Source organism: Peromyscus maniculatus, chromosome 7, assembly GCF_049852395.1.
Source record: "Peromyscus maniculatus bairdii isolate BWxNUB_F1_BW_parent chromosome 7, HU_Pman_BW_mat_3.1, whole genome shotgun sequence".
NCBI lineage: Eukaryota > Metazoa > Chordata > Mammalia > Rodentia > Cricetidae > Peromyscus > Peromyscus maniculatus.
The window spans coordinates 34831529-34859031 of NC_134858.1; the positions used below are offsets into that span (position 1 = coordinate 34831529).

Here is a 27503-nt window from a genome sequence, read left to right on the forward strand (position 1 = left end):
GTTCCAGGAGGTGCAACACCCTCTTCTGGCCTCTACAGGCACTGGACACATGGTGCGCAGGCAAAATGCTCAAACATGTTTTTTTTTTTTTAAATGCTTATATTATTCTGAAATCTAGAAAAATTTGAGTTTGATAGACGAGGAGAACCAAGCCAGCCTACCCCCTAGCACCACCTCTTTGATAGTCCCAAAGTTTGAAGGTCTCTGCACTTGGCTGAGCTGCCAAGAGGTAGATTCCAGAGATGTCAGGAGCAGTCTAGTGTTTGTGCAGGCATTTCGTAGAGCCACTGCATGACGGGTATTTGAAGAGGAGCCAGGCTGGCTGCACTGGGGGAAACGTTACCGGGTTTCTACAGGTAGGGAAAGCCATTGCACAATGCTGGAGCGGGTGGAGTGTGTGCTGCTGAGGAGGCCCGGCTCGGGTCTTCTACCAGGCAGTCTGTTCCTCAGAAGAGGCCACGCCAGGCATCCGTGGTTATGCCTCTGCTCCCCGTAACTTTGTTCAGTGGTGAAGCTCTGCCCAAACGGTTTGGAGCATCTTTTCCAGTTATTTCTTGGCTGTTGGGCAAAGGCAAGAACCGGTGCGTCAGAGGTGCAGCTTTGGCGGCTGCCGTCAGAGGTGCAGCCTCGGCCATCAGAGGGCGCAGAGGTGCCTCCACCGAATGGCGTGGGGAGGGGTGTGGGGTTGAAATTAAATTCGTAGAGGAAAGATCTAGTCCTGGGAATTAAAGGATCAGAGGCAGCCTAAGCTATTCACTGCAAGGATGAGCAGGAGCGAAGACGCCAGCGGCTGTACAGAAGGGAAGGAAATTTATACACGCCCCCCCCCGCAGCTGCCCCCCCTCCCCAGTCAGCACTAAGCCTATGGGCAGCTCATGGATGAGGAGCTGGGGACAGTCGCCTCAGGGTTAGGGTTAGGGTTAGGGTTCCCGCTCAGTTTTCTTGTACCAGTCTTCCCTGTCTTCAGCAATAAGGCAAAGGGCCAGGCCTCGGGGCTCAGTTTCTGGAGCCCTGGAGAACCCGCCCCTCTCTCGCCCTAGGAGAAGGAAGGCCTGTGGTTTGTCGGGCTATCTTGGACTTCCTCGCCCGGAAGCATCAAGCCTGAGCCGGGCTGAGAGGGGGCTAGGCGAAAGTTCGAATCCCCACCTCGGCAGCTGCACCTGGCCTACCTGACCTAGCACTCCATACACCGCAAGGCTCCCTTCTTCCTCCGAGAAGGCCGCCCTGCTTAGGCTGAGGACGCGGCACTCCAGGCTTGGAGCGGGCCGTTCTGGCGGCAGCCGCTGGGCTTTAAGTGTCAGGCGAGGGTGGCTCCTAGACTTAGGTTAGTCCCGCATGCCTCCTTTGTCACCTCTACGCCGGATACCTGCGCGGAAGGTGTGTATGACTCCCAGGGCTGGCTCATGGGGTACCACGACCTCGCCAACCCCAGTCTGAAGAGTCAACTAGGGTAGAGGCAGCGGGATCCGGCTCTCGGAGCCCGGAGAGAGCTCTCCTCCCCCGCAGCGGGTCACTAGCGCGCCGCGCCCGTCAGGACGGTGACCTCTCCACCCCTTTGAATGCCCCGCCCCCTGCCCAGTTGGTCCCCACCCCACCTCTCCATCCGCACACTCGCAGACTTGGGCTGGAGCCACCCTTGCCAGTAGCCCGGTTCCTGTGCACATTGGAAATTGCCGCCGCCGCTCACCATAGCACCTGTAGGCAGTGTGTGCCCCCAACTGTCCTGAGTACTCTGGGCCAAAGAGGGCCATGATCATTCCGGCTGGCACCCCCGAGACCAGCTTGCTGCGGGTTTTGTTCCTGGGACTGAGCACCCTCGGTGAGTCAAACCTCGGGCCTGGAGGGTCTTTGATCAGATAGATCCGATCCTAGGGAGGACTTTGGGGGAGTAATTGTGATGGGACTTATGCTTGACATTCTTGTCTTTCTTCATCACCCTCCACTTCAGGGTGTCCATGGTTGGTGCTGTGTCTTCTCCCTTCTATGGCCAGAACAGCTCCCAACTTCGGTGTCGGGTGTGGTTTGGGGGAGGGCGATAGGGGCCTCTCCAGGCAAGACCCCTGGGATGAGTTATGGGAGTTAGTCTCCTCACCACCCCCACTCATCACAGCTGGATAAGCTGAGGCACTAGATGAAACAGTGACTAAAGAGCTTAAAGACTTAATTCCAGCCCTCCCCCCACACCACACACACACACACACACACACACACACACACACACACACACACACACACTCGAGCTGATACGAAAGATCCCCGGGGGAATATCTGGTCCGCAGCCTTGACGCAAGTACTTCAAGTCAGTACTTCACGTCACAGCATTTCCCCCACCAGTTCCCTTCTTTCCCTCCTGCTTCCTGCCCTGGAAATCAAAGGAGATGCCCCCAAAGCCTGACCATGAGGTCATTTGGACACAGGAAATTCGGAAAGAGGTCAAATTCTGAGACTAGTCACACAGCACATTCTCAGGTCTACCATCATCCTTATCTTTTCTCAGATCTGAAGGACCAAGGAAAACAGGGAGGGGGTGCTGAAGTGTCCAAGAGGAAGGAAATCTCCTGAAACAAGTGCTTGGGAGAGCTCCCCAGGACTTCTAGCGGGAGTTGACGGTGACCCAGCGCTTTATCTGGAGAGAAAAGACCCAGTAGAAATGAAGTCCATTGTTAGCTATCCCCTGGGCCGTTTTGCTATCTGGGTTTGGCATCTTCTGCTTTAACTCATTTCTCAGGCTACAGGATGCCAGAGCAAGCAAGCCCTAAAGAAGGTTGAGTAAAATTCAGTCGCATTGATGGTGATCTCTTTGCTCCTGCCCACAGTCTTTCAGTTTGTGTGCTAGTAGTGTGGAGGGCATGAAATCTTAAGGTCCCCAGATACAAGTCTCATGAGCTTCCGCCCTCCCTAGTCAGTCCAAAGCTTCGAGAGTTTCCTGCTCCTTCAGCTTCTCCGCTCTACTTTTGCATCTTCAACCTCGGCTTCTGTTTCTTTTCTACATTCTTCCTCAACTTGGCCCTTCTGTGTTGGAAGGGGCAGCGTCAGTCCCGAAGCAAGGGAGGAAAAACCTACATTGGCTGCCTGGGCATCACAGGCATCCTCTGCAGGTCACCCGTGGTCCCCTCCTTTTTTTTTTTCTTTCTTTCAGCCTTGCATCTAGTTTGTCATATCAAAGACCCAGAGCCTAAGTTGTTGCTGTTGGCATGAAGGTTGCCCTTGTTGGCCTCTGGAGGGTTAAATTTGTGCTCGCTGCTCCTGGGGAAGGCACAAGGCAACCAGGCCCTCCGGCTTCAAGTGCTCTTTCATGGCTCAGAGCTGCCCCTGGAGCGTGAGAAGCCCACAAGGGGAGTTTCTCAGAGAAAGAGGGAAACTAAAAATAGTAGCCCTGGGGAGCAGGGCCCATTCGCTCTGCTTAGGCCCTTCGCCTGTTCTCTCTGGTCTCTCAGATCCGGCCAAATGATGCTATTCTTGAGCTGCTCCAGAGGTCTTCATTGGAACCCAGCTTCTCCCCATTCTTCTCCTGTGGCACTCAGTTACCAAAAGGTCTGACCAAGCAGGGGTCTTCGGCTCCAAGTGACGCCAGAGCAGAAGGCTGGGAAGTCTTAGGACCTCTTGCACGCCTAGTTTCTCACTGAAGATTCGAATAAGTGTGTCTATCGCTGCATCTCACTCCCGCCCCCCATCCCCCGCCCCTCACTTTGCAAACTACAAATGCAAAACCAGGAGGAGGTGGATAGGGCACCCTTGGCGAGTGATGCTCGAGTCCATCTGGGCGCAGACAATTTCCCGTCTTTGGCGAATGTTTCTGAAAAGGCTGGCACGAGCGGCCGCCGCCTGGTGTCTCCAGGTGCGCCTGTAGGCGGAGTCCCCGGGGGAAGTGGAGCTTCTCAAGGCGGGGTTGTTTTCGCCTGCTGAGCCTCCGGTCTAGCGGCCCCGGCTTCATTGTCTTCTGCCTTATCGGCAGGCGCAAGTTTCCTGCTCCTACCACAGGGACCCGCCAGGAAATGTCAGGGGTGGGGGATGCCACGAAGGACAAGGAATAGGGGTGGGGTCCCGAGTTAAGATGAGGCCGGGAAGCGATGGGGGAGGCGCGCATCCTGGCTCGGTGGGCTCTGGGTCTCCCCGGCCTTCCGCCCGGCTCTGCCAACACAGACCGCCTGCGGCCTCTAAGCTCTTGCTGCCTGCTCACCTTCCCCAAGGTGGCAACTTGTCCTGAGTGCCGAGTGCTGTGATCCGGGAAGAGCAGGGCCCAGGACCAGGGCCGTCAGCGTCCCCAGGCTCGGTTCTGTACTTACCCAAAGTTATTTCCCAAAAGGCTTTAGCACTCCACGCCCGCTCCGTTCTCCAAAGGGCGAAAAGCAAGTGATCTGAGCACTGTAGTGCCAACAGTGTTTCCCTCACTGAAGTTGACACCCCTGTCCACCCGAATGCAGGACGCAGGATGCACGTCCGGCAAGCTTTGTACTTGTGAGAAGATTGTCCTCACCTTCCTCCCTGAAACTCCCTGCAACCCAGCGGCACTCGTTTTGATAGCCAGGAACCCAAAAGTGTTCTTGAGGATTTGGCTGGGTCTCAGTCGTGCGGTTTCTTAGGGGAGCAGACTCAGTGGGACAGAGCCGAGGTCTGGGATTCCCCTAGTTTCCCGCATGAAGCTGGGAAGCACAGTACTAACATTCGCACTCTGGTGTTCAGACGCAGCTGTGGGTTTAATGAGTAACTGATCAGCCTACCCCCTCGATCTGTCATCCATCCGGGTGTGAGGAGTCCGGGTGACCTGGACCGGCACCCCCATTCTCCCTTGCCTTTCACCAAAGAGATTGGAAGAGCAAGTGTATAACGTTGGGGGTGTGGATCAAATGCAGGTCTGCCTTCCCTTCTGAAATCGCCCTCCCTCGACGTGGAATCTGCTCAGATTCTGTACCTCTGGATTAGTATGAATTCATAAAATTGTGGCCCCACCCCCCACTCTAGACGCAAGACTTCAGAGTGAGGAGGAGCAGGACCTTTGGAAAGAGGTCTCCTGTCACTCCTCCATTATCCCCACCCCCCACCCCTCAAGGGACAGACGTTGTACAGGGCCCTTGGGCTGACTAGGGAACTAGCCCTGGGAGGTCACATCTCCTTGCTCTGTTTTCAGCTTCCTTCTCACTGGCTCAGCTGGAGCTGCACATGCCCACCGGCCTCAACAAATTGGAGGCGGTAGAGGGAGAGGACGTGGTGCTGCCCGCCTGGTACACGATGACACGGGAGGAGTCTTCATCCCACCCCTGGGAGGTGCCCACCCTGATTTGGTTCTTGGAACAAGAAGGGAAGGAACTGAACCAGGTGAGGGGAAAATCTTAGCCAATGACAACCTAGGGGTGTGTAGGACTGAGCTCGAAGAAAATGAGGGTGCAGGACGACAGCCTAGGAAAGAGCAAGTGGCCTCACAGTATCAGGGTTGGCGCTTATTGTAAAATCCAGTGGATAAAACCTGGTCAAAGCACAGCAGGTGTGGGGGGGGGTGGGGGGGGGGGGTAGGGCTGAGGATCGAGGAAACACCGGGTGAGTAAAACACAACCTTTTTCTTCTTGGAGACCTGGTCTCACCCTATATACCCATCTGGCCTCAAAACTCACAGAGGCCCTCCTGCCTCTGCCTCCTGAACACTGAGATTAAAGGCAGAGGCACCATGGCCTGCATCATCAGTTTTAAAAGCGCCACATGTGCTGTGTGTAGGCATTTTCTGAGCTTGAGATGTTGTTAAGTACAGGCCACATCTCTTCCTGGATCCACTTGCCTTCCAGCCCCCTCTTCCCCCATCATCATCATCATCATCATCATCATCATCATCATCATCATCATGCTTGTGTATGTATGGGCTTGTATGTGCCATGGTGCTAGTACAGAGGTCAAAGAACAACTTTTAGGAATCAGCATTTTCCTTCTGTCTTTATATGCGTTCCAGGGATTGAACTCAGATCATCAGGCTTGGTGGCAAATGCTTTTATCCAGTGAGCCATCTTGCCAACCCCACGTTGCCCCTAAACTCTTTATATCTGTGAAGGCAGATCTCCTAGAGATCTCCCTGCTTCTGCCTTCCTGTGTGCTGGGATTAAAGGTGTGTGCCACCATGCCTGGTCTTGTTTTGTTTGAGACAGAGTCTCATAGTTTATTCTGGCCTTAAACTTATGATTCTCTTGCCTCCACCTCCCAAGGGCTGGAATTATGCAATGCTGGGTGTGGACCTAGGGATTCCTGCACACACGCGTGAGGCAGGCACTTTACCAATTTACCTTTTCGTTCAATCCCCCACTGACACTTTTTTTTGCACATATGCATGTCTGTATGTGTGTGTGTGTGTGCATGTGTTGATGTTTGTACGTGTGTGTACATGTGCACATGCATGTAAAAGCCAGAAGTCAAGCTTGGGTGTTATTCTTCAGGCACTATCTATCTTGTTTTTGAGAGAGAGCCTCACACTAGGCTTGGAGTGCACCCAGTGGGCTAGTCCGAGAGACCGCTTGTTTGCAGCTTTCCAGATTTGGGGTTATAAGTGCTCTACCTTGCTAGGGTTTTTTGGTTGTTTTGATTTTTTTTTTTTTAAAGATCTTCATACTTGCTGGATAAGCACATTCAGAGACTGAGTTATCTCTCCCAGCCATACCCTGCCCTCCGCCCCCAACACATACACAGGCTTCATCTGTGTAGCCCTGGCTGTCCTGGAATTCCCTATGTAGACCAGGCTGGCCTCAGACTCAGAGATCCACCTGCCTCTGTCTCTTGAGTGCTGGGATTAAAGGCAAACGCCATTACCACCTGGCCAGCCATACCTTTTTACATTAAGAAATAAAAATCTTAAGCCGGGCGGTGGTGGCGCACGCCTTTAATCCCAGCACTCGGGAGGCAGAGCCAAGCGGATCTCTGTGAGTTCGAGGACAGCCTGGTCTCCAAAGCGAGTTCCAGGAAAAGGTGCAAAGCTACACAGAGAAACCCTGTCTCGAAAAACCAAAAAAAAAAAAGAAAAAAAAGAAATAAAAATCTTTTCTCTTTTTTAAAAGATGTGCCCTTTAATGGTAGAACGTTTCCATCTTACAATCTACAATCTAAGTTTCTTCCATATACACTTCCTCTTGCATTTCCCCTTCTTCTCCCACTACGTATTCACCTAAAAAGCCACCATAAAAGCTGAGAGATGGTCCACATGGGAAAGGAGAACGGCCAGGCATTGTGAGCGGGTAGGTAGGAAGATGGGTAAATGAAAAGTGGTTCAGGTCAGAAGGCTGGGTACAAGTGAGGAGGCTGAGAAGAAATCCATTTTGGAGGAGGGGCACAGGCTGAGCCTGTGTGTGAACAGATGCTTCAAAGACTAGTAACGGATATCCTGTCCCCACTAGGTGCTGTCCTATATCAATGGAATTTTGACAAAAAAACCTCGACTATCCCTTGTCCACTCTATCTCCTCACGGAACGTGTCTCTGAGGCTGGAGGCCGTCCAGGAGGAAGACTCTGGAACCTACCGCTGCTTTGTCAATGTACAGGAGAGTGACAGCGCAGGCCTGGGTCACAGCAGCAAAAGCCTAGAACTCAAAGTGCTGGGTGAGTAGAGAGGGTACCTCTCCGGATCCCTTCCCACCCTGGCACAGGGAGCTCAGCTGGGTCTCCCTCTCCAGTGGCCAAGTAGAAGACCTGGGGATGAAATGTGGAATGACAAAAGAGAGTGGGGGGACGGGAACCTGTGGGTCCCTCGGGTCTGGATTTTAACCCATCTTCCCTTCTCCAGTCCCTCCAGCTCCTCCATCCTGTAGTTTCCAGGGTGTACCCTATGTGGGGACCAATGTGACCCTGAACTGCAAGTCCCCAAGGAGTAAGCCTACTGCGCAATACCAATGGGAGAAGCTGGCCCCATCCCCCCAGGTCTTCTTTGGACCAGCCTTAGGTAAGGGAATTTCTGGAGGTCACTGACACGGTGACTGAAGATGGGGAAGGATGGGAGGTGTTCCACAGACTAGGGTGACAAGGGTAGGCATGACAGAACGGGACAGGAGGAAGACGTGGAAAGAGGGCGAGAAGGATGTCCTATTAGGTGGAGGTGCTGTATGCGCGATGCTCCCACGAACTTCCAAGTATACTGTTACTGTGGTCTGGAGCTAAACTGCCTGCCTCACATTCCAGTCCTGCCACTCAGTAACTGTGACTGTGCTCCCATCCCCCATTTCTAAACTGAGATTTATACACACCAACGATGGAAAATATCTCTGTGTGTGTGTGTGTGTGTGTGTGTGTGTGTGTGTGTGTGTGTTGCTGGCAATTGAACTCAGGACCTTGTACATGAAAGGCAGGCACTCTAACACTGAGTCACACCCCAAACATCTTTGGTTTTTGAGACAGTCTTACTAAATAGCTAAGGCTGGCCTCAAACTAATCCTTCTGCGTTAGCCTCCTGAGTGCTAGGATTACACCGCTATGCTCAGCAACTGGAATATTTTAAATATAAGCATTAGATAATTTTAGAAAATCATTATTAATTGTTGGTTTGCAATAGTTTTTTGATTGTATAAAATAACAGGAGGGTTTTTTGTTGTTGTTGTTGTTTGTTTCTGTTTTTGTTTTTGAGACAGGGTCTCACTAAATATCTCTGGCTGTCCTGGAACTCACTCTGTAGGCCAGGCTGACCTTAAACTCACAGAGATCTGCCTGCCTCTGTCTCCAAAGTACTGAGATTAAAGGTGGGCACCACTATGCCCAGCTCAATGGATATCATTTTTGAAGCTATATTTTGAAGTATTATTGTAAATATTTTAAACAAGTTATTAGTGTGTGTGTGTGTGTGTGTGTGTGTGTGTGTGTGTATGATGGGTGTGTGAGCATGTGTGCCATGGCATGTGCTTGAGGACAATTTCGTGGAGTTGGTTCTCTCTTTCCACTTTTGTGTGGGTTTCAAGGATTGAACTTAGGTGGCCAGGCTTGTGTGGCAAGTGTCTTTACTCACTGGCCCCAAAATATTACTTTAAAGTGTCAGTGGGGGAATAGGAAGAAATACATAAGTATAGCAGTGTTAACAACTGCTGGGTGTAGGTGTGGGTATAAATATTTTTATTTCTCTCCTTTTCTACTTTCCACTGGACCTATTTATTTTATTTTATTGGTGCTATAGATGGAACCCAGGATCTTTCACACACTGAACATTGATTTTACTACTAAACTAAACCCCTGGGACCCATTTGACTTTCTCCCTCAAATATAAGTTGAGCACATGTGTGGAGGCCGGCTCTCAACCATGGGTGTCATTCTCGGGAGCGATCTGCTCTAGTGTTTGAGACAGCGTCTCTCACTGGGATCTATGGTTACGGAGTTGGCTAGCATGGCTGGCCACCACTTTAACTGAAAGATTTCCTCAGCCCCTCATTTGAGCATTTAAAGAATTATATAAGAATTTTAAAAGGGCACCGTGAATAGGTTTTTTGTGACTGTTTGATAAGCTAGTACACGTAAAGAGCCCAGGCTGGGCTTCAGCACAGAGTCAACAGCCAAAGGATCAGAATGACAAATCTTTACAATCTTCTCAACCCCACCAGGTAAGGAGCATCGTCCCCACTTCACAGATGAAGAAGTGGGGACCCACAAGGGTCACATGAGGTGTTTGAGACCCCAGTTTTTTTAGTTCCTACTCAAATGTTCCTTCTGTTCCCTCCTCTCTTCACATTGCCTTTCAGAAACAAATGTCAAAATGATGCTTTGATTTTCTGTGTGGCACTTCCTTCTAGACATCAGTTGGAATTACTGAGGAATGGAAATGGAGCAGGCATTGAGCTAGCCTCTCTGCAGAGCCCAGAGTGCTGCCACAATGCTTCCTGCTCATAAGGCCACGGATAAGCAGTGACTTTCAGAGACTAGAAGAGGGCATTCCAGAAGTAGGGCATGGTATATGTTTTCTTAATGGAAAAGCTGGCTCCTCGACTGATAGCTAAATTGCATCCGTAGATGCTGTCCGTGGATCCTTAAAGCTCACCAACGTTTCCACTTCCATGTCTGGCGTCTATGTCTGCAAGGCTCAAAACAGAGTGGGCTTTAGCCGGTGCAACGTGACCCTGGAAGTGATGACAGGTCAGTGAGGGGTAAGTGTGGTGAAGAAGTACGATCAGTGGATGGCTTTACAGGAGAGGAAGACGCCTGTCTGATGAGGCTTCTCATTGAATCACGACTGGGAATTGGACATGGCCAAAGGCAGGGACAAATGTTTGGTCACTGTCCAGCCATTTTCCACTTGACTGTCCTCTACCCCCATCCTAACAGAGAAAAGAGGGGAATGTAATGAGTAGTGGGACTTGAGGGGATAAGGAACAGGTAAGTGTCCCCTCCTCTGACACTAAGGGTTTTTCAGGATCTAAGGCTGCTATGGTCACTGGAGCAGTTGTGGGCACTCTGCTTGGGTTGGTGCTGCTGGCTGGACTGGTCTTGTTATACCAACGCCAGAGCAAGACCCTGGAGGAGCTGGCCAATGATATCAAGTAGGTGTCCCTGATCTTTGAGGAGGTGGGAACTCTTGTGACTCCTCTCTGGAGTCTGGGAATTCAGGCCTCTCCCATTTTTAACGGGAAGGTGGATGGTAGCCGTCACATTCCTAAGAGAAGATTTAAAGGAAGAGAGCAAGGGATTTGATGTGTGTGGAGGGGCGGTAAGACAGACATGTGGGACTTCTTTTCCCTTTTCTCCTTTTGGCTTCTGATGTGTGACTTATTTGATGACCAGGGAAGATGCTGTAGCTCCCCGGACTTTGCCTTGGACCAAAGGCTCAGACACAATCTCCAAAAATGGGACGCTTTCCTCCGTCACCTCAGCACGGGCTCTCCGGCCACCCAAGGCTGCTCCTCCAAGACCTGGCACATTTACTCCCACACCCAGTGTCTCTAGCCAAGCCCTGTCCTCACCAAGACTGCCCAGGACAGACGGGCCCCCACCTCAGGCTGTATCTCTGAGCCCAGGTGGGGTTTCTTCTTCTGCTCTGAGCCGTATGGGCGCCGTGCCTGTGATGGTGCCTGCTCAGAGTCAGGCTGGGTCTCTCGTGTGATGGCCCAGGCACTCATTGACTAAATCTGGTAACTCACCTCCTTGTAAAGGTCACCTGTGGTACAGAGGAATGAATCTTGGGGGGATAGCCACACTCTAGACCTCCAGTCCTCTGCCCCTACCTCCTTTTATTGTTGGAAAACTAAAGTGGGGGTCGAAGGAGAAACAAAGGAAATGGACCTGAGAAGTGGGGTGGGGGGTGAGGGGTGGGGGTGGGAGTAGGGTGGGGTGGGGTTCCACGGGGGAGGGGCGCTCCACCTCTTCCCTGCTTCTCTCTGTGAAGCCAGATGAACGCGCTTAGACTGGCTACCCTCCAAGGGCTTTGGAGGAGACCGCCATTAGTGAAGCCGCTGGCTCTGGGATCTGTACAAACACCCCATCTGATGCTGTCCTTTGCCACCCACTCTAGCTCCCTGTATTAATATAACCTGTCCTGCTGGCTTGGCTGGGTTTTGTTGGAGCGGGGGATAAGGAAGACTTTTTTTTTTTTAAACTAACTTGAAATCGGTGTTTTTGTTTTTATTTTGCAAATTTCAATAAAGATACTTTGCATTTTCACGAACTAGTAATCCAATCACTTTCGCTAACCCGGGCTTCACAGAAACTGAGTTGCGGGAGGCTATGAAGTTGATCCTGCCTCCTCAGGTTGTGCATCCAGGAGCCTTACTACAACTGCAGGGAATACTGCCTTATGGTTCTTCTAGAGTCTGCAGAGGGGCCATTCACGGTCACATGCAAAGGGAAGGTGCCAAGAACCCGGGGCTGCCGAGCTCCTCACCTCATCTGAACAAGGAGGTGACGTGAAACTGGGGCACTTGCTGCTGGTGCCCCGGGCTTGGGTCTCCATACCGCACACTGCATTGCTTTTCCTCTCCAGGGTGAGGTTCCCCTGTGTTCTCTTTCCCATGCCTCTGCATCCTTAACAAACACGCCTTCCGACTCTCCGGGTAGCAGTCCCCTTTGACAGTTGAGAAGACTTAGGGTGTGGTACAGGTTGATGTCCTAATACCACCCTGTTCTTTCCTACCCAGAGTGGGGTCCTCGGACCTCAGTTTCTCTGTCCCCAGTGATTGTCCAATGAAGAAGTGGGTATAGTTTCCCCGGAGAGACTCTTATTTACCCCCAGCAAGTGGTGGGAAGAGAATGTCTGAAGAGTCCCGGACAGCTTACTCCCAGGGATGGATGCTCACTGTCTTTGGCCCCCAAGGTGACAGCATCGGCCAGTGGGTATCAGAATGCCTTCCCTCCTGACAAAGACACTTCCTTGCGGAGTTCCAGTTCTGAATCTTTGTCTTTAGGGTGCCCTCCCCAAGCTCAGCTCCTTCTCCAGGGCCTGAAAGCTTCAGAAATTAGGGGGGAAATTAGGGAGGAAGAAGTATCCCATAATCAGGCCTGGAGGAGGGAGGAGCATTTCCCTTACCTGAGGGTGCCCGCCTCTGCCCTTGTTTGCTCTGAGATAGGCAGTCTCTCTCCTGCCCAGCACAAGGCAGCTGCCCTTCGGGTTTTCCTAGACCCTCACGTCCTCCAGACTTACCGACCACAGCACCAGGAGACATGGCTTGGGCCCTGGTGGGGGCTTTCCTCTGCGGACCCTTGCTGGGCTTCCTGTGCCTGAGCGGTGAGGAGAGGTGGGGAGGGCCGAACCCAGGCGACAGAGAGCTGGGGGGAGGGCTGGGCTTCCCTGGCCGGCTCAGTCCATTAGGCCAGGAGCCATTGTGCCAGGCTGGGAAGGGGCCACTGAAGGCGGGGAGGAAGGAGCAGAGAGGCAAGCTGGCCAGCTAATGAGTTCGGCCTCTCTCACCATCTAAGGATTTACCACTGCAGGGCCCTTTCTTGCTTCCTTTTCTGTCAATACATCCTCATTCCTGGCCCAGTCTTGAACCTTTTACCCACAAAAACCGGGCTGGGCCGTGGGCTCCTCCCTCCCGGAAACCTCGTTTCAGGAGAGAGGGGGTTGAATTGAAGGAGCGGGGTTGCGTCCTGGCAAGGGAAGCCCCAGCCTCTAACAACCACGGTAGTGTAGGATAGACCCTCCAGATCAGTGGGCTTGGGGTCCTCAGTCCCAGGGCTAGCCGTGGAGGTGACTGTGCCCGCTGAGCCACTGAGCATGCCAATGGGCAAGACAGCCGAGCTGAGCTGCAGTTACAAGACGTCGGTGGGAGACAGCTTCGCCTTGGAGTGGAGCTTTGTCCAGCCTGGGAGGCCCATCTCCACATCTCTTCCTGTGAGTTGAGAGCCGATGTGCCTGCTGGGGTTGGCCGGGGACAGAGGAGTCACCCAGGATGAAGGGTGGGCAGGGCGTTTGCCTCCTGGAGCTTCAGCTAGTTTGGCCCTACATTCTCCCTTCCTTTCCCACAGCTCCTGTGTCCAACCCCCCTAAGCAAATGTAACCCGATTCAGTTATTACGTTGACTGAACCTTAGGTGTTGTGATTGATAGTATAGCGCTATGTATCTATTTATCTATATATAGTATATATTCTGCTGCTAGGCAGAAAAGGGGACATGACTGCCTTGGGCCTCTTCTCAGATTCTGTACTTCACCAATGACCACCTGTATCCCACCGGCTCCAAAGCAGATCGGGCCAGCCTTCTCCACAACCCCCCCACAGGAGGAGTGGCTACCCTGAAACTGACTGACCTCCGCCCCTCAGACACTGGAACCTACCTCTGCAATGTTAACAACCCACCAGACTTCTACACCAATGGGTTGGGGTTAATCAACCTTACTGTGCTGGGTAAGGCATGCTGGGGATGCACCAGCCGCTCTCCCACCCTGTAAGTGTGCACTGACCCTGCCCAAACCCCTCCGTCCTGATTTGCAGTCCAGGTACACAGATGCATTTGGGAGCCTCAAGAAAAAACAACCCCCTCTGAAGACTTTTAATCTAGATGGTCATACTAAAACTCCACCCCACAGTATCTCCCTTAGGGCCTAGGATCGATGTGTCAGACAGAGACAGACAGAGAAAGAGAGAGACAGAAAGAGAGAAAAACAGAGACAGAGAGAAAGAGGGAGAAACAGAACGAACCATAGAGGCGGCAGGGAGCTGAGTCATATTCCACTGGCTCCATCACTCATCCAGGAACTTCCTATTGGTAACTCAGGTTTGCATTCTGCCCCTCCCAATGTCAGTGACAAAGAAGGGAAAGGCCGAGAGGAACAAAGCCTCCATAACTGAGTACCACATTGTGTTCTCCATAAATCACAGCCTGTTCAAAGCGGAGCAATAAGAAGTTTTGAAAGCAGACAGGGGTGTTTATGAAAAAGAGAAGGCCTAAGATCTGCTGTGTGTCCTGTATATTCAAATGTCTGAAGGGCCTTCAGGTGGAGGAGAAATTGTAATTTCTCTTTATGGGGCCCCGGTGGTGAGAACTGAAACCAATCAGTGTATATTCTATTATCAACGTGTCTGGGCTCAGCATGAGGAAGCCTTTTCTAAGACTCAGAATTCCCAGTCGTGGAAATCACTTCCGAGGCATGGACCATGATTTGGCAGAGATGTTCAAACAGGAAACGCTGGACTCAACAGGTCTGGGGTTAGAGGATCACTGAGGGTCTTCTGTGGTTTTTGCAGTGCCCCCCAGTAACCCCCTATGCAGCCGCAGTGGGCAAACCTCTGTGGGAGGTTCCGCTGCCCTGAGATGCAGCTCCTCTGAGGGAGCGCCCAAGCCAGTATACAACTGGGTACGACTCGGATCTTTTCCTACACCTCCTCCTGGCAGCATGGTTCAAGGTAAGAGTGCAGACCATTGGGAAGATGGGATTGGAGACCTAAGATCCGATCTCTAAAGCCCATGCCCCCACATCAGTTCTTGACTAAGGACCTTTCCTTCCTCCTTCCTTCTATTGATGCCTTCCTGTCTGTCTTCCTGTTGGTGCTTGGGAAATAATTCTAAATGTCCTAATAGCCCGGAAGAGAGTAGAGGGCAGGGAACAGTCTTACTGTTCCTGCTTGTCCACTCATTGGAGATTTCTTAAGGCTCACAAATTGCTTCCAAACCTCCTAGAGAGGAAAGCAGAGAGTAGCATGGACTGGCTCAAACATTTGATAGATCTCTCTGGAGCCTTAGCTTCCTCTTGTTGGTTCCAGATGCCCTGTTTTGTTCTGTAGCTACCTACCATCCCAGTAAAGTCCTTGATCCAGCAAGTCTCCTCCCCCAGATCATTTCCTGATGTGTTCTCGGCCTTGTGAGGCAGTAGAGTTCAGAAAAGTAGTTGGGTCAGCTTAGATCTATTCTGGAGGATGGATGTTTAGTTCTTAAGACTTTTGCTGCCATCCAGGATCTGAGCTTATCCAGTAAGCACCCCACCTTCCGTTATCACCTTCCTGTACACGTCATTCCTCCTCCCCTGAGAAGGCAGCTGTGTGGGGTGGCGAGGGAGCAGAAGTTGCGATGGCTTTGGAGTTCCTCCCTGGGTCTTCTCAAATTACTCCCTTTCTGAGCCAGGATTCCCACCAATAAGTGGGGTTAGACCTTTCTGGGTAGATTGTTTTAAGGACTAAATGCATGGAGCTTTTGTGGTAGCAGTATGGGCTGGCTCCCTGTGAGTTGAATGCATGGTAACACACTTCCTTCTCACTCTCTAGATGAAGTGTCTGGCCAGCTCATTCTCACCAACCTCTCCCTGACCTCCTCTGGCACCTACCGTTGTGTGGCCAGCAACCAGATGGGCAGTGCCTCCTGCGAGCTGAACCTCTCAGTGACTGGTAGGGGGATGCTGGATAGAGCCTGCTCCAAAGGCTTGCCTTGGGGGAGACTACATGACGTTGTCTGAGGGTGGGCCAAAAACTTCTGCAACTCTGCGGGTCCTGTCTCCCTAGACTCATCGGAAGGCCGAGTGGCCGGAACTCTGATTGGGGTGCTCCTGGGTGTGCTGCTGCTGTCAGTGGCTGCATTCTGCCTAATCAGGTTCCAGAAAGAGAGGAAAAAGGAACCCAAGGAGACATATGGGGGAAGTGACCTTCGGTGAGCAGGGGAGCTGGGGGCAGTGCCGAGGGGAACGAAAAGATCTTGGGCTCAAAGTGGATGTCCTCAGCCTTCAAGCAGATGTCATTAGAAGTGTTGAGGGGCGGAAGTTACTGCCAGCTCTGGCAGAGGATGGAGGGATTGGTTCACAAGCTAGGCTAGGAATGGCTCAGTCGGCAGGACTGCCCTGATCCTCCTCTTCACAACGAACATGTGTTTTCTTTCTGTCCCGTTCTTTTTGTTTTGTTTGTTTTCAAGGCAGAATTTCTCTGTGTAGCTCTGGTTGTCCTGGAACTCACTCTGTAGACCAGGCTGGCCTCGAACTCAGAGATCTGCCTGCTTCTGCCTCTCAAGTGCTGGGATTAAAGGCTGGTGCCACCATCGCTAGCTTCTTTCTGTTCCTAGTGTATATATACACACACACACACATGTGCATATATATGCACACACCTCACTTAATGCATTTATGTGTATATATATATAGAGGTACTGGGGGAAGGTGGATGGTGGATGCCAAGAGTTGCATTTGTCTTGAGATTAGTTATTCTGGGTAGGGCAAACACAAAAGACCAAAGCTCTCTTTGTTATATACACTTGGCACTTTAGCTGCAAGACATGGAGTCAGAACAGGGATTGGTATGGCATTTCTCTTTCTGTAGACAGGGTCTCACTAGGTAGCCTTGGCTGGCCTAGACCTCTCTGTGTATTTTAGACTGGCCTTAAACTCACAGAGATCCTCATATTTCTGCTCCCAAGTACTAGGATTAAAGGTGCGCACCACCATACTTGATCGTTTCTTTTTGTGTATGCATGTGCACAATTGTACATGTGTGCGTGTGTTCGTGCAGGTAAGTGCGTGAGTGTGTGGCCAGAAGATAGCCTGGCCTTTCTAGGAAGGCCGTCCACTTTATTTCTGTTTATTTTAATTAATTGTGTGTTCATGTTGTACCTGTGTGGAGGGGTATATGTGTTCTGTCCCCCATGTGGAATTCAGAGGACAACTTTTTGGAGTCATTTCTCCTTGGTTGGGAGCTGACTAAGTAAGCTAGATGGCAAGTGAGCCCCGGAAACCCATCTGCCTCCACCTTTGCAGTTGTGGGGTGACAAGCTTGCGTCTGACTTCTTTTACAAGGATTCTGGGGTAAGGTAAGGTCTTCCTGACTCAAAATGAAACACTTGACTCACTGAGCCATCACCTCGACTCTCCGGACAGGGCTTAAAGTGTGGCCTTCAGATGACCTAGAGAAATCCACCAGGAACTTTTTTATATACTCAGATTCAGGCCATTTCCTGTGCCTCCTAAGGCAAAGTGTATGTGTGTGTCAGGGGAGACTGGGCCTGGACTCTCTTGATTTTAAACAAAGCTCTATAGATGATTATCAGGACAGCAAAATTTAAATGTTCCTGTGTTAGAGGATCACAGTTGCCTGAAGGATGTTTCTAGCCTCTGTATGACTTTGCTTGTATCCTTCAGGGAGGATGCCACGGCTCCTGGGGTTTCTGACCAAGCCTCTGTGAGGGCCGATTCCAGCAAAGGGCTCCTGGAGAAGTCCCCATCCACCAGCACCGTGACGACCAAGTCCAAACTCTCTATGGTTGTCTGACTTCTGATCCCTGAAGGGGTGGTGGGGGGAGGGATGTTAATAATTAAAGCCGTTGGGTACCGTGTTACCTCCTTTTTCTTTTTCCTGGCGTGGTGAATTCCTCGTGACCCAAAGAACACTACCAGTGAAGGGAAGGAATAGATTTGAAATCCCAGAGATGATGCGGCAAGCAGAGAGTTCGGCTGGGTCAAAAGGATAGGTTTCAACCCAGGTGTCTTTGCACAGCTCCCACCCTTCAATTCCATTTGTTTGGACTCCCATTAGTGGCTTCGTGCAAACCCCGCCCCCCTCACTTCCCATCCCCTCCCGCCTCCCACCCTGCACCCTCCGAACACTTGGACATTCCTCTTTATTGTTCACATTCCAACCCAGTATGGTAACATGCACACGCAGAGATTAAAAACCTTCCAGCCACAACCCCAGGAGCCCAGCGGGGGAGGGGCTATCTGGAGGCAGGGCCGCGGAAGACTCCTCCTACCGAGCCTCCAGGCGCTCAGGAGGCTTTTGCATAAACAAAGGAGAGCGGGAGGGGCTGCTCTCAGGGTGCGCTGGGAAGGAAAAGGGGGTGACAGGCAGGTGTGGGATAGGACTTCTCTTCCCATCAGAGCAAGGGGCATCATCAGACACCATGAAAATCCTCTTCTTCTTTTTCCTAGCCCCAGGTTTAAGGAGTTGAGGCTAGGCTGGGGTGGAAACGGCACAAAGACGCGGGGCGCCCCCTTTCGTTGCCCACAGAACGAAAGGACTTGGTTGCTTTTCTTCTTCTTTTTTTTTTGAGAGTACTTGGGCGACGCATCGGGCGCCCTCTGCAGTATGCGCAGCGAAGCGCACCGAGGCTGCGGAGGCAGAGCTGCATGCTGGGCGCAGGGACAGGTGGGCGTGAAGCAAAAGGACAATTTTGCGAATATGGGGTTTGGGACGAGGGTGGGGAGAAAAGGCGAAAGGGGGCCACGTTAGACTGGAGAGCTAACTAAAAGGGTACGGACTTGGCGACGCCGCTACGAAGCCAGCCTGGGAGAGGGAGTCTCTAGGACGCGGCGGGGCGGGGGTGGGGGATGGGGGATGGGGGAGGGCTCCTGAAGCTGGCTGGTTGGTGGGAAGGAGGGGATCACAAACACAGTAGGTAAGTCTTGTCACTGCGAAGGGGACGCGGCATCCATCTGTCCTCTGGAACTGAGGAGAGAGAAGGTCTGAGGATTGGTCCTCTGCTAGCGCCATCTCCCCACCCCTCCCTTTCCGGGAGTGTCACCCAGACACCCCACCCCTGCTCACTGAGCTGAAATAAGCCCCAGGGCAGGTATGTGAGCGAGCTTCTCCCTGTGCTTAGGGCCCTCGGGTGACTGACTGCGTGTCTGTGTTGGTTCAAATGTGTCCCTGCCGCAGCCTCAGGCGTCTCGACATACCAGGGGTTCCAAAAAGTTATGTTCCTTGGCAGGGAGGGGTTGGGGCAAGCAGAGAGAAGGACTGGGCAACTGGGTCATTTCTCCCACCCAGCATCCTCTCCTACACACTGTGCAGCTTTGGAGTCGTATTAGTTACCTTCTAAAAACGTTCAGTTCTTCGGTCCAAGGTGAGGCAGAAGAGAGAGAGAGGGAGAAACAGGTGAACTCTTGGCACGTCAGCATCCTTAGCCTTCTTCCATCCACCAGTCTCGGTATCGTAGGTTCCCACCCTTAACTCCCTCCGCATTCTTCTCCACTCCCAGCCCAACTTTAAACTTCCCCAGCTTTTCCCGAGCAGGCCCGGAAAATGAGAGCCTCCGGCCTGCCAAGCTCTCCAGCCAGCCTCACCTGGCTTAGTCTCCGCTGGGGCCGCCGCCCGCGCCTCCCCGGGCGCCCCCAGCTCCGCCTGGTCCCCCCGGGCCCGGTCCCTTCCGGCCGCACTCTCCGCTCTTTATCTTCTTCCTCGCCATGTGGCCCCGGAAACTCGCCTGGATTTTGGCTGCAGCGGCGTTGGCTCCCGGATCATCCAGCGGGATGTCTAGAATATCGTCGTCTGGCTTGGAGCAGGCGCTCTCCTGAGGATGGGGCAGGGGTTCTTATGGCTGATAAGGCCCAGACTGCGAGGGGATGGGGTAAAACTAATGCCCTGGAGGGTTGAGGGGACCTCGAGGACGGTGGGAGAAGCAGAGTGGGGAAGCCTCGAGGGGCGAGAGGCAGGCGAAGCTCAGCAGTCACCAAGAAGGTTCTGGGCCAGGCGGACACAGAAAGAAGTGCATGGGAGGATGGAGAAAGTCAGCTAGCCCTGCGGAAAGCAGCCTTTAGTTTCAGGAGGCTGCGTGGCTGAGTGCAAGGTCTGGAAAAGCGGAGAAAAAGCAGCCGGCACTCCTGAAATTGACCACCCTTTGCTCCGAGCTGCCTCCCGCTCAGAAGGGCCGTTCTGTGTACAGGATCCCCCAGGGAGCAGACACAAGTATCTGCTAAGGAGCCATTTTTCCCCTGGAGTAGTACTGCACCAGCGCTCAAGACTGGAATTTCGAGAGAAGATAGGGCCACCGCTCCTTGATTCAGCCGGGGGCCCGGATTCTGTGTTCACACTGGGCTCGCCATGTCCTGCTGGGCTCCAAGTTGGGCTCAAACACCAAAAAGAGGTTTAACAACAATAACAGGAAAAGAAACACAAGGCAAGAAAGCCCTTTCGTCAGGGTCCTCCTGAGAAGAAAGGAGTTAGGCCAACGGCTACATTTAAGCCCTTACCTTGTTCCAGGTGCAACAGCTCTGTTTTCCCGGCATTTTAATCCTTTCTCAACAATAAAGCTGCGACACTTTCCCACTCTTACTTGAGTTTACCATGATAAAATTGATGAGTAGAATGTCAAAAGCAAAACAAAACAAAAAAACCTACCTAGGGTCCCAGACAATTATCAGTAGCTGGTAGATTTGAACCTTGTATGTCAAGTTCTAGGGTTTATCTTAATGCCGAAGAGAGGAAATGCAACCAGCTGACCAGCTTAGCTTACTCTTTGCTGTAACTGTGTGGTTTGGGGAAGTTATCTGAGCTTTCCAGGCCTTCACTCTTCTGTTTGAGAAAATCAGGATGGTAACATTTACCTCTCTGGGTTCTAGAGAAGAGTAAATCGCATGGTATCCAGAACGTTTCTGGCATAATCTCGTTGATCAGCAAACAGTAGCCATGCGACGATTGTCTTGTCAAACAATAAGGTGATGTAAAATGATGGATTATGTAAGCCCAAAGTGGTCCTATAACAACAACCTTGCACAGTTTTTCCTAATAATATGTCAGGCGCCATACGATAGCTTGGCCAATGACAGGTCACATCATATGTATGATGGCAGCCCCACATGATCATATCAACTAGTGATGCCATAGCCATCTTAGTTTTATAAATATACCCTGTAATGTTTGCACCATCGTGAAGTTGTCGAATGACACAATTCTCAGAACATATCCCATCATTAAAGAATGTGTGATATAATTAAAGCCCTCTCTATGCCCCAACATCCCTTTCCTTCCCTGTCTTTTCCTTCCTCTCACTCCTACTGTTTCTCAGAGAGCTGTGGATCAAATCTAGGACCTTGTGCATGATAGGCAAATGATTACCATTTAGCTACATCCCTACAGAAGGTGACTTGTGTTCTAGGCAAGCTTTGAACCCACAATCTTACTGCCTCTACCTACAGGGTTCTGTGGGCATGTTTTCATGTCCAATGTCTGTTCCTCTGTCACCCTGCTCTAGGTACGAATGGAAAGGATTAAAACCAGACATGGTGGTCGATGCCTGTACTCTCAGTACTACGAAGCTATGAAGCCCAAGGAAGGAAGATCAAGAGTTTGAGGCCACCCTGGACTGCAGGAGATCCTTTCTCAAGACAAAACAAGAATAAAGGAAGGATGAGGAAGTTGATGATATCAATTTCAAGGCTTAACACTTGCAGCATCAGTAATGACTGGGAGGGATGTTGCTATGATGTCAGAAGGGCATTTTCTCTTCATCTGCCTCCTATGGCTTCGGAGGTTTTGTCTTTGTTTCTTGATGAATAGTGCTCACTGTTTTCACTGTCTCTCTCTTCTCATATTGGGTGGCCATGACCTCATATTGTAAGTTAGTTTTCCTTCTGCCTCATCCTGGTCATCAGCTATTTAATTGTCAGAAATGAGCAGGGTATGAGTGAGGATTCAGTGTCCTCTATCCTTGACAGGTTTGCCTTAGGGACATTAATTAATTAACTTTTTGAGACAAGGACTCCTCATGTATTGGGCAATGTGCAACTTGCTGGGTTGGCCAGGCTAGTCTTGAACTTCCCACAGTTCTCCTGCCTCTGCCTCTTGAGTGTTGGGAATACAGGTGTGAACCACCATACCCAGCCTGTAAGCATAGCTTTCTACTCCAGAAGCCCAAGCCCAAGTTTACAAACGACTCCCCGCTCATCATGTTTCCCCAGCTGTCCTCATTTCCTGGGCCTCAGAGTTCCTTAATTTGTGCTCAAGATGTTTCTCAATCGATTTAAACACAGTTTCAAGGAGTTGCCAAGAGGCTAGTATGAGTGTGGATGGATGGGCCTAAAACATCCTTTGTCTTTTTGTCTTTCTTCGCTCTAGGGCTCTCCTGACATCTTATTCTTCACGTAAAATCCAAATCAACTCCTTTGGGTTTTCTGATTCTCTGAGTGCAAGTCTTTCTTGGAATAGTCTCAGGAAATAGAAAGGCATCTTGAAAGAGGACAGCAAGCAGAAAAGACCTATTTCAGATCCCCTCTCCTTAGTCTTGGCAGCTTGTAGAGGCTGCGGACATGTGGGGTTGAGTGCCCAAGGAGTATTTTCTTATCATCACCAACCGCAGATGCTCCAGAATCAAAACCTGGAAAAAGAAGCAAAGCCACCCGCACAGGGCCTAGCATAAGGCTATGCTGCTCCTCCCTGAGTCTGCTCCCTGGCCCTCTGGCTGGTTCCTTAGGGCAGGAGGCTCCTGGCTGCCCATTGGTAGAACTGGAGGTAAGGAACCCGGGATCCGCTCACTGGTCTTGGTGCTTGGTCTGTGCTGATTGATGTTAGTCTGTGCTGAGGGGGCTCTGAATGAACTGGGGACATCTGGGGGTGGAGGAATGCACTTGCCAAAAGAGGAGGAGCCATCGATGGGCACATCACTTTGCCTCTGCGACTCTCATTTTCTTCAGTGCCAAGTAGAGCTGAGCTCAGGTAAATAGTATCCTTCAGCTCCCCAAATCTGAACAGCTATAAGAACTATGCCTGTCTGCTGACTGTTATATGTCAGGCCGTGTGCTAAGCACTTGGCACATTTTATCCTATGTAATCCCCATTTTAGAAGTGAAGAAACAACCTCAGAGGCATTTTATAACTCCCCCAGGTTGCACAGCAAACAGATAGTGAATTGATCTGGTTCAGAAGCTTGTGCTGTTATCCCCTGCATCGGGGCAGGCAGTTACTTCTATGCTCTTAACTGGTATAGAGTCAACTAGACTACAAAAAAAAGTAGAGGGTGAGATATCAAAACAGATTTCTTTCCCCTTTCCTACTAAATGGAGGCAGGAAAGTAACGTATGTTGGCTGTGTCAATCAGCCACTGGAACATTGAATAATAGCTCTTTAAAAAACATTCCCTGAAAAAAAGAACACAGATCTGTTTTCTTCTTCCTTATTTCCGTCGAAGCTTGCTTACCAAAGGGGGAAAAAACCAAGTAAGGAAAGACTAGATTCTTTCCAAACATCAGATGCGTTGGTCGTGGAGGAGAGCCCCCGGGGTAAAAGCTAAAGAGGCGAGGCACACTGCTCTCTCTACAGCCTAGGAGAGGATAGAGGCCTGGTAGCAGCCTTGTCTTTCCCCAGCCCTCGCCCTTCTTGCCCCCTTTCCTTCTTCCTGCGTCCCACCACCACCACAGGCTGAGATTGACACTGACCACTGTCTGGCCCTTTAGTTCAGTGGACTTGGGACAGGAAAACGGAAGACTCTGTGTCAGGGTCCATTGGAGGAGGTGCCCTGGGGTGTTCACTACCTCTGGTAGCCCTACTAGGTGGATAGTTTCTCTTCTTAGGGGATACCGATTTCAGTCATGTCAACCACACCCTCAGTTATTGACTACCAGCATCAGGTATCTGTTCTGTGGCTATCTACTAGCCTTGTACCAATCAATGGCTTCCTGGGTGCTCACTGTTATGCAGCCATGCATCAGTGGCTTCCTGGATATTCACAAGCACTAGCCAGGACAGACAGGGCTTGCAGGCCGGGGGTCCCACATCTCACCCTCGTCACCCTGCAGATCCCTTCCCAGGCTTCCCAGAGTCTTCACTCACTCTTGTCTTCCCACTGACCCTGTCTCCTGATCCCTTTCCCCATCCTCCTTGCCTTCTCATCCCATTCTTCCTTGCTCAGCAGTACCCTTCCCCCATTGGCTCATATCTCATAACCTGCCATCGATTTATTTTCTGTACTTAATGATGCACTGCTGGAGATGAGGAGCTCTTCCTCAACCAAGACTGAAGACCTGCATTTCTCCTTTCACAGCCCAGAAGTGGTTCCTGGGCTGGGTGTGTAGCTCAGACGCAGAGTGTATATTTAGCACCCAGAAGACCTAGAGTTCAATTCCCAGCACCAAAAATAAGTAAGGAAGTAAAATAAATAAATAAATAAATAAATAAATAAATAAATAAGAAAACAAACTGTTCTCTGGAGAATAACAAACAGCTTCCCTGGAACTGTCTGTCAGTTTTCTTCAGGGGCTGGGACTATATGTGATTGGCATGATTCTTTTTCACAGTTTTTCTGGTCTCTACATTTACGGCTATGAGCATTTACAGCAATGGAAAAGCAATATACTTCAAAGAGGGATTAGAGGGCAGCCTTTTGAGAGGACAGGGCTCCACATTTGCCAGCGATGCCTACCTGGGAAAAACCACATCTCTAAACCTCCGTTTGTATAACTGCAAAAGACCTGCCTCATGGAACTGGCACACTGGCAGCTGTTACTGATTCTAACAAGAGTCAAAATTTCAACCATGGCTTGCCCCTAAGTTCTCGCTGCCTTTTGGCACTGAGACATCAGAAAGTCTCACCCCTTAAAGAAATGGGCTAATCCTTCCTTCCAAACTCATTCATTCATTCATTTATTTGCACACTGTGGATGAAAGGTGGGGTGCCCTCGTTAAGTACCCTCTGGAATCTTTAGCCAGGCGGACAGGAGTTTGGAGTCGTCTTTCTCCGCAGATAGGGGCTAAGAATAAGCAAACACGTTTTATATAGGTCTGGCCACTCTACTCTTTTAGCCAGCTAAGGAGCCAGGTCCTGTGCCGGACCTTTTACAAGTGCATTTAACAGGATCTGCTTTGACGTTAGGCACTTGCAGGATCCAGTTTCCGTGTGGGCGCTGACACAGACACTTCCTCCCCTCGCCAGCAGGGCTCTGTCACGGTCACTCACCCAGCACCTTCTAAAAGAGAAGGCGTTGGGGGCCGGGCCAGCTCCTCCCCAGAACCACACTGACTAGGCTCTTTGCTGCCCATCACCACCAAGACCAGGTGGATTCTCCCCGTCTTAGCCATATAAGGGCCAGATGATCGTGAGAGGGTCGTGAAGATCTTGCCACGGTCCACGACGGCAGCAGTGGGATAGGAAACGGTATGGGGCCAAAAAATACCAAGGGAAAGGACTTGCACACAAGCAACAGTTTCCAGTGTCTCCCTGGGGGAAGTTCCACCTGTCGTCTAACCTGCAGCTTCCCAGCAGGAAAGCTCTGCTCAGCTGTGAGCCAACATAGACTGCCTGGCCCCTGGGCGCTCAGACGCCCCCGCGAGCTGGGGAGCATTTTTCCCTGGGGCTTGGCTCAGATCAGGCAGGCGCCTTCCACCACCGGATACAATATCTCAGCACCCTCCTTCCCCACATGACTCCTAAGTCCTCCGCACCTACTTACATCCCCCACTCATCCTCCAGGGGTTCTCGGGCGCCCCTTGCCCCAGACCAAGCTGAGTTCGAGCACAGACTTACCGTGCAGCAGTCCATGCTGGTGTTGAGGGTCCTTGGCTGGGATGGAGCCTGGCGCAGAGCTGGGGGTGGGTCTGTACGATACTGGGTGGCAGCTCAGGGGCTGTCCGGCACTCCCCGACCAGATCAGAACCCCTGCAGAACCAACCTCTCTCCTCTTGGGTCCGGTCTCCCGCGCTCTGCAACTCTTGCGAATGTAACCTGAGCCCTGCGGCCTCGAAGCCAATCAGGAGGCACTTTTAGCAGGGTGGGCGGGGAGAGCTGGAGCGAGGACCACTCCCTCTCTCGGCTCTCTCCGCCCTGCTCGCTTTGGTGCCCCAACCCCTCCGCCTACACACTTCCATCCATCCTCCTACACACCCCATCTCCCAAATTCAATCCCTCTGCTCTAAACCACAGACTGCCAGGCAGATGTATGTCGGAGTAGGCACAAGGCCCCCAACATCCAGGGCACAAACACACATCTGGGCGCAGCACGCCTTACCGCCCATAGATAGAAAACCACGCACCCCACCCACCTTCCTACACTTTCACAGCCCAGAGTTCCAAACATCGCTCCCTCTATCTCCCCACTCTGCAAAGAAAAGCTCCAGAAACTGCAAGGAAACTGCCCTTACCACTCTAGCTACGGAGAAAGCTGTTGATACACAGCCTGCAAGATGGGTACATAGCGATGCAGACGCGTCAAGTCTCAGGCATTCATATACACTCCCGGGTTCGGTGAAGTGTGCCTATCTTCCCACATACAGACACCGCAGACACAATAGGCAAAAACAACCACACGGGCCTTGTACACACACCCTATGAGGCACAGGTAAATTGCAAACTTCCTGTTTTGGGATTGGGCGCTAGCACACAGACAAAAAATGCTTGCATTCTCGCTACTGGCAATATCTGCATTAAATACTTAATAAAATACTTAAATAAAAAATTCCTTTTTAAAAATTTTATTTAAAACATTGTGTTAGCATATATTGATTCTACACAATAAATGGTTTTATTATCACCTTTTCATACATGTACATAATGTATTTAAATAATTTTCACCTGGTTACCCTCTCTTCCCCCCTCCCTATAATCCCCATCCTTTCCCCAAGTATCCCTTTTACTACCATGTTTTTTGAGGAGAGGAACCCATTGAATTTTATTAGGGTTGTTTGCAGGAGCATGGGTAAAGGTTTGTTTACAGGAGCATAGGTAGGCATCTTATTAGTGACTCATCACTGAAGAAAATGTCCCTCCCTACCTCACCAACCATTAACTGCATATAAATCTTCAGGGGGGAGATGGGACCTCATGAGCCCCGCCCCTTTCCATGACAGAGTGTTGATGGTCCAATCTCGTCCAGATCTTGTTCAGGTAACCAAGCTGCTGTGGGACCAAGAGTGCAGCAGCCAAGTCGATCGATCCTGCAAGTCAGACTTCCATACCTCACCGCCTTTCTTCCGGTTCTTACATTCTTTCCACCGTTTTTCCCACGATGTTTTCTGGGCCTTGGAAGGGTCAATACGTATATCCACTCTATGGCTGGGCATTCAATAGCCATTTATTATCAGTACTTTGGCTAGTTATAAGTGTCTGCAGTCGTCACTGACCAAGTATCTATTTTGTATCTATCCATGGATCTGGGATCTGTCTGTCTACCCATGGATCTGTCCTTCCACCCATCTGCACCAAATGAAATCACTTGTGCCCAGCACCTATTTTGAATGTACTTATGTGCTGGTACAGACTTAACACATCCACCCATCCCACTCCACACACTAGACTTCCTAAACTTTTGATTCACTGCCTCAAAATAAGTCAAAAGTTGGCCACCCTCACACTTGCTGTCAACTCGAGTAGCGTGGGGGTTATCACTAGTATTGGCCCCTTGAGTCCATGCTGGAGAAGGATGTGGGTTGGGGAGAGGCTGGGAAGCAGAGATGTGGA

The 27503-nt window shown here is 51.1% G+C and overlaps 3 protein-coding genes and 1 long non-coding RNA gene across 4 annotated transcripts; 2 read left to right on the forward strand and 2 right to left on the reverse strand.

The window, feature by feature from the left end:
- Nucleotides 1-1589: 1589 nt before the first annotated feature.
- On the forward strand, nt 1590-11602 carry Esam (endothelial cell adhesion molecule). Its single transcript, XM_006998266.4, has 7 exons — nt 1590-1819; nt 5129-5316; nt 7368-7569; nt 7754-7909; nt 9955-10077; nt 10355-10481; nt 10723-11602. Exons 1-7 carry the CDS (start codon nt 1750-1752, stop codon nt 11039-11041), a joined length of 1185 nt encoding a protein of 394 aa, XP_006998328.1. The 5' UTR covers nt 1590-1749; the 3' UTR covers nt 11042-11602.
- On the reverse strand, nt 10570-13107 carry LOC143274228 (uncharacterized). Its single transcript, XR_013052701.1, has 2 exons — nt 12575-13107; nt 10570-12380 (listed from the first exon to the last, which is right to left on the reverse strand). It is a non-coding gene; the product is annotated as an uncharacterized LOC143274228 (long non-coding RNA).
- Nucleotides 12374-17687, forward strand: Vsig2 (V-set and immunoglobulin domain containing 2). The gene is made up of 7 exons (XM_076576047.1): nt 12374-12658; nt 13101-13264; nt 13570-13777; nt 14618-14776; nt 15632-15751; nt 15866-16010; nt 17485-17687. Exons 1-7 carry the CDS (start codon nt 12595-12597, stop codon nt 17612-17614), a joined length of 990 nt encoding a protein of 329 aa, XP_076432162.1. The 5' UTR covers nt 12374-12594; the 3' UTR covers nt 17615-17687.
- Nucleotides 17688-17944: 257 nt separating this feature from the next.
- Nrgn (neurogranin) lies at nt 17945-25796 on the reverse strand. The gene is made up of 4 exons (XM_006998268.4): nt 25575-25796; nt 19405-19631; nt 19154-19172; nt 17945-18787 (listed from the first exon to the last, which is right to left on the reverse strand). The coding sequence occupies exons 1-2, from the start codon at nt 25587-25589 to the stop codon at nt 19410-19412; spliced, it is 237 nt and encodes a 78-aa protein (XP_006998330.1). The 5' UTR covers nt 25590-25796; the 3' UTR covers nt 17945-18787; nt 19154-19172; nt 19405-19409.
- Between the last annotated feature and the right edge of the window lie 1707 nt (nt 25797-27503).

Excerpts from the sequence above, each read along its gene's own strand:
- Esam (XM_006998266.4), top strand. The coding sequence starts at position 1,750 with ATGATCATTCCGGCTGGCACCCCCGAGACCAGCTTGCTGCGGGTTTTG. Across the intron at positions 1,820-5,128 it reads CCTGGGACTGAGCACCCTCG|CTTCCTTCTCACTGGCTCAG; the intron begins GTGAGTCAAACC and ends CTCTGTTTTCAG. Across the intron at positions 5,317-7,367 it reads AAGGGAAGGAACTGAACCAG|GTGCTGTCCTATATCAATGG; the intron begins GTGAGGGGAAAA and ends TGTCCCCACTAG.
- Vsig2 (XM_076576047.1), top strand. The coding sequence starts at position 12,595 with ATGGCTTGGGCCCTGGTGGGGGCTTTCCTCTGCGGACCCTTGCTGGGC. Across the intron at positions 12,659-13,100 it reads GGGCTTCCTGTGCCTGAGCG|TCCCAGGGCTAGCCGTGGAG; the intron begins GTGAGGAGAGGT and ends TGGGGTCCTCAG. Across the intron at positions 14,777-15,631 it reads TCCTGGCAGCATGGTTCAAG|ATGAAGTGTCTGGCCAGCTC; the intron begins GTAAGAGTGCAG and ends CTCACTCTCTAG.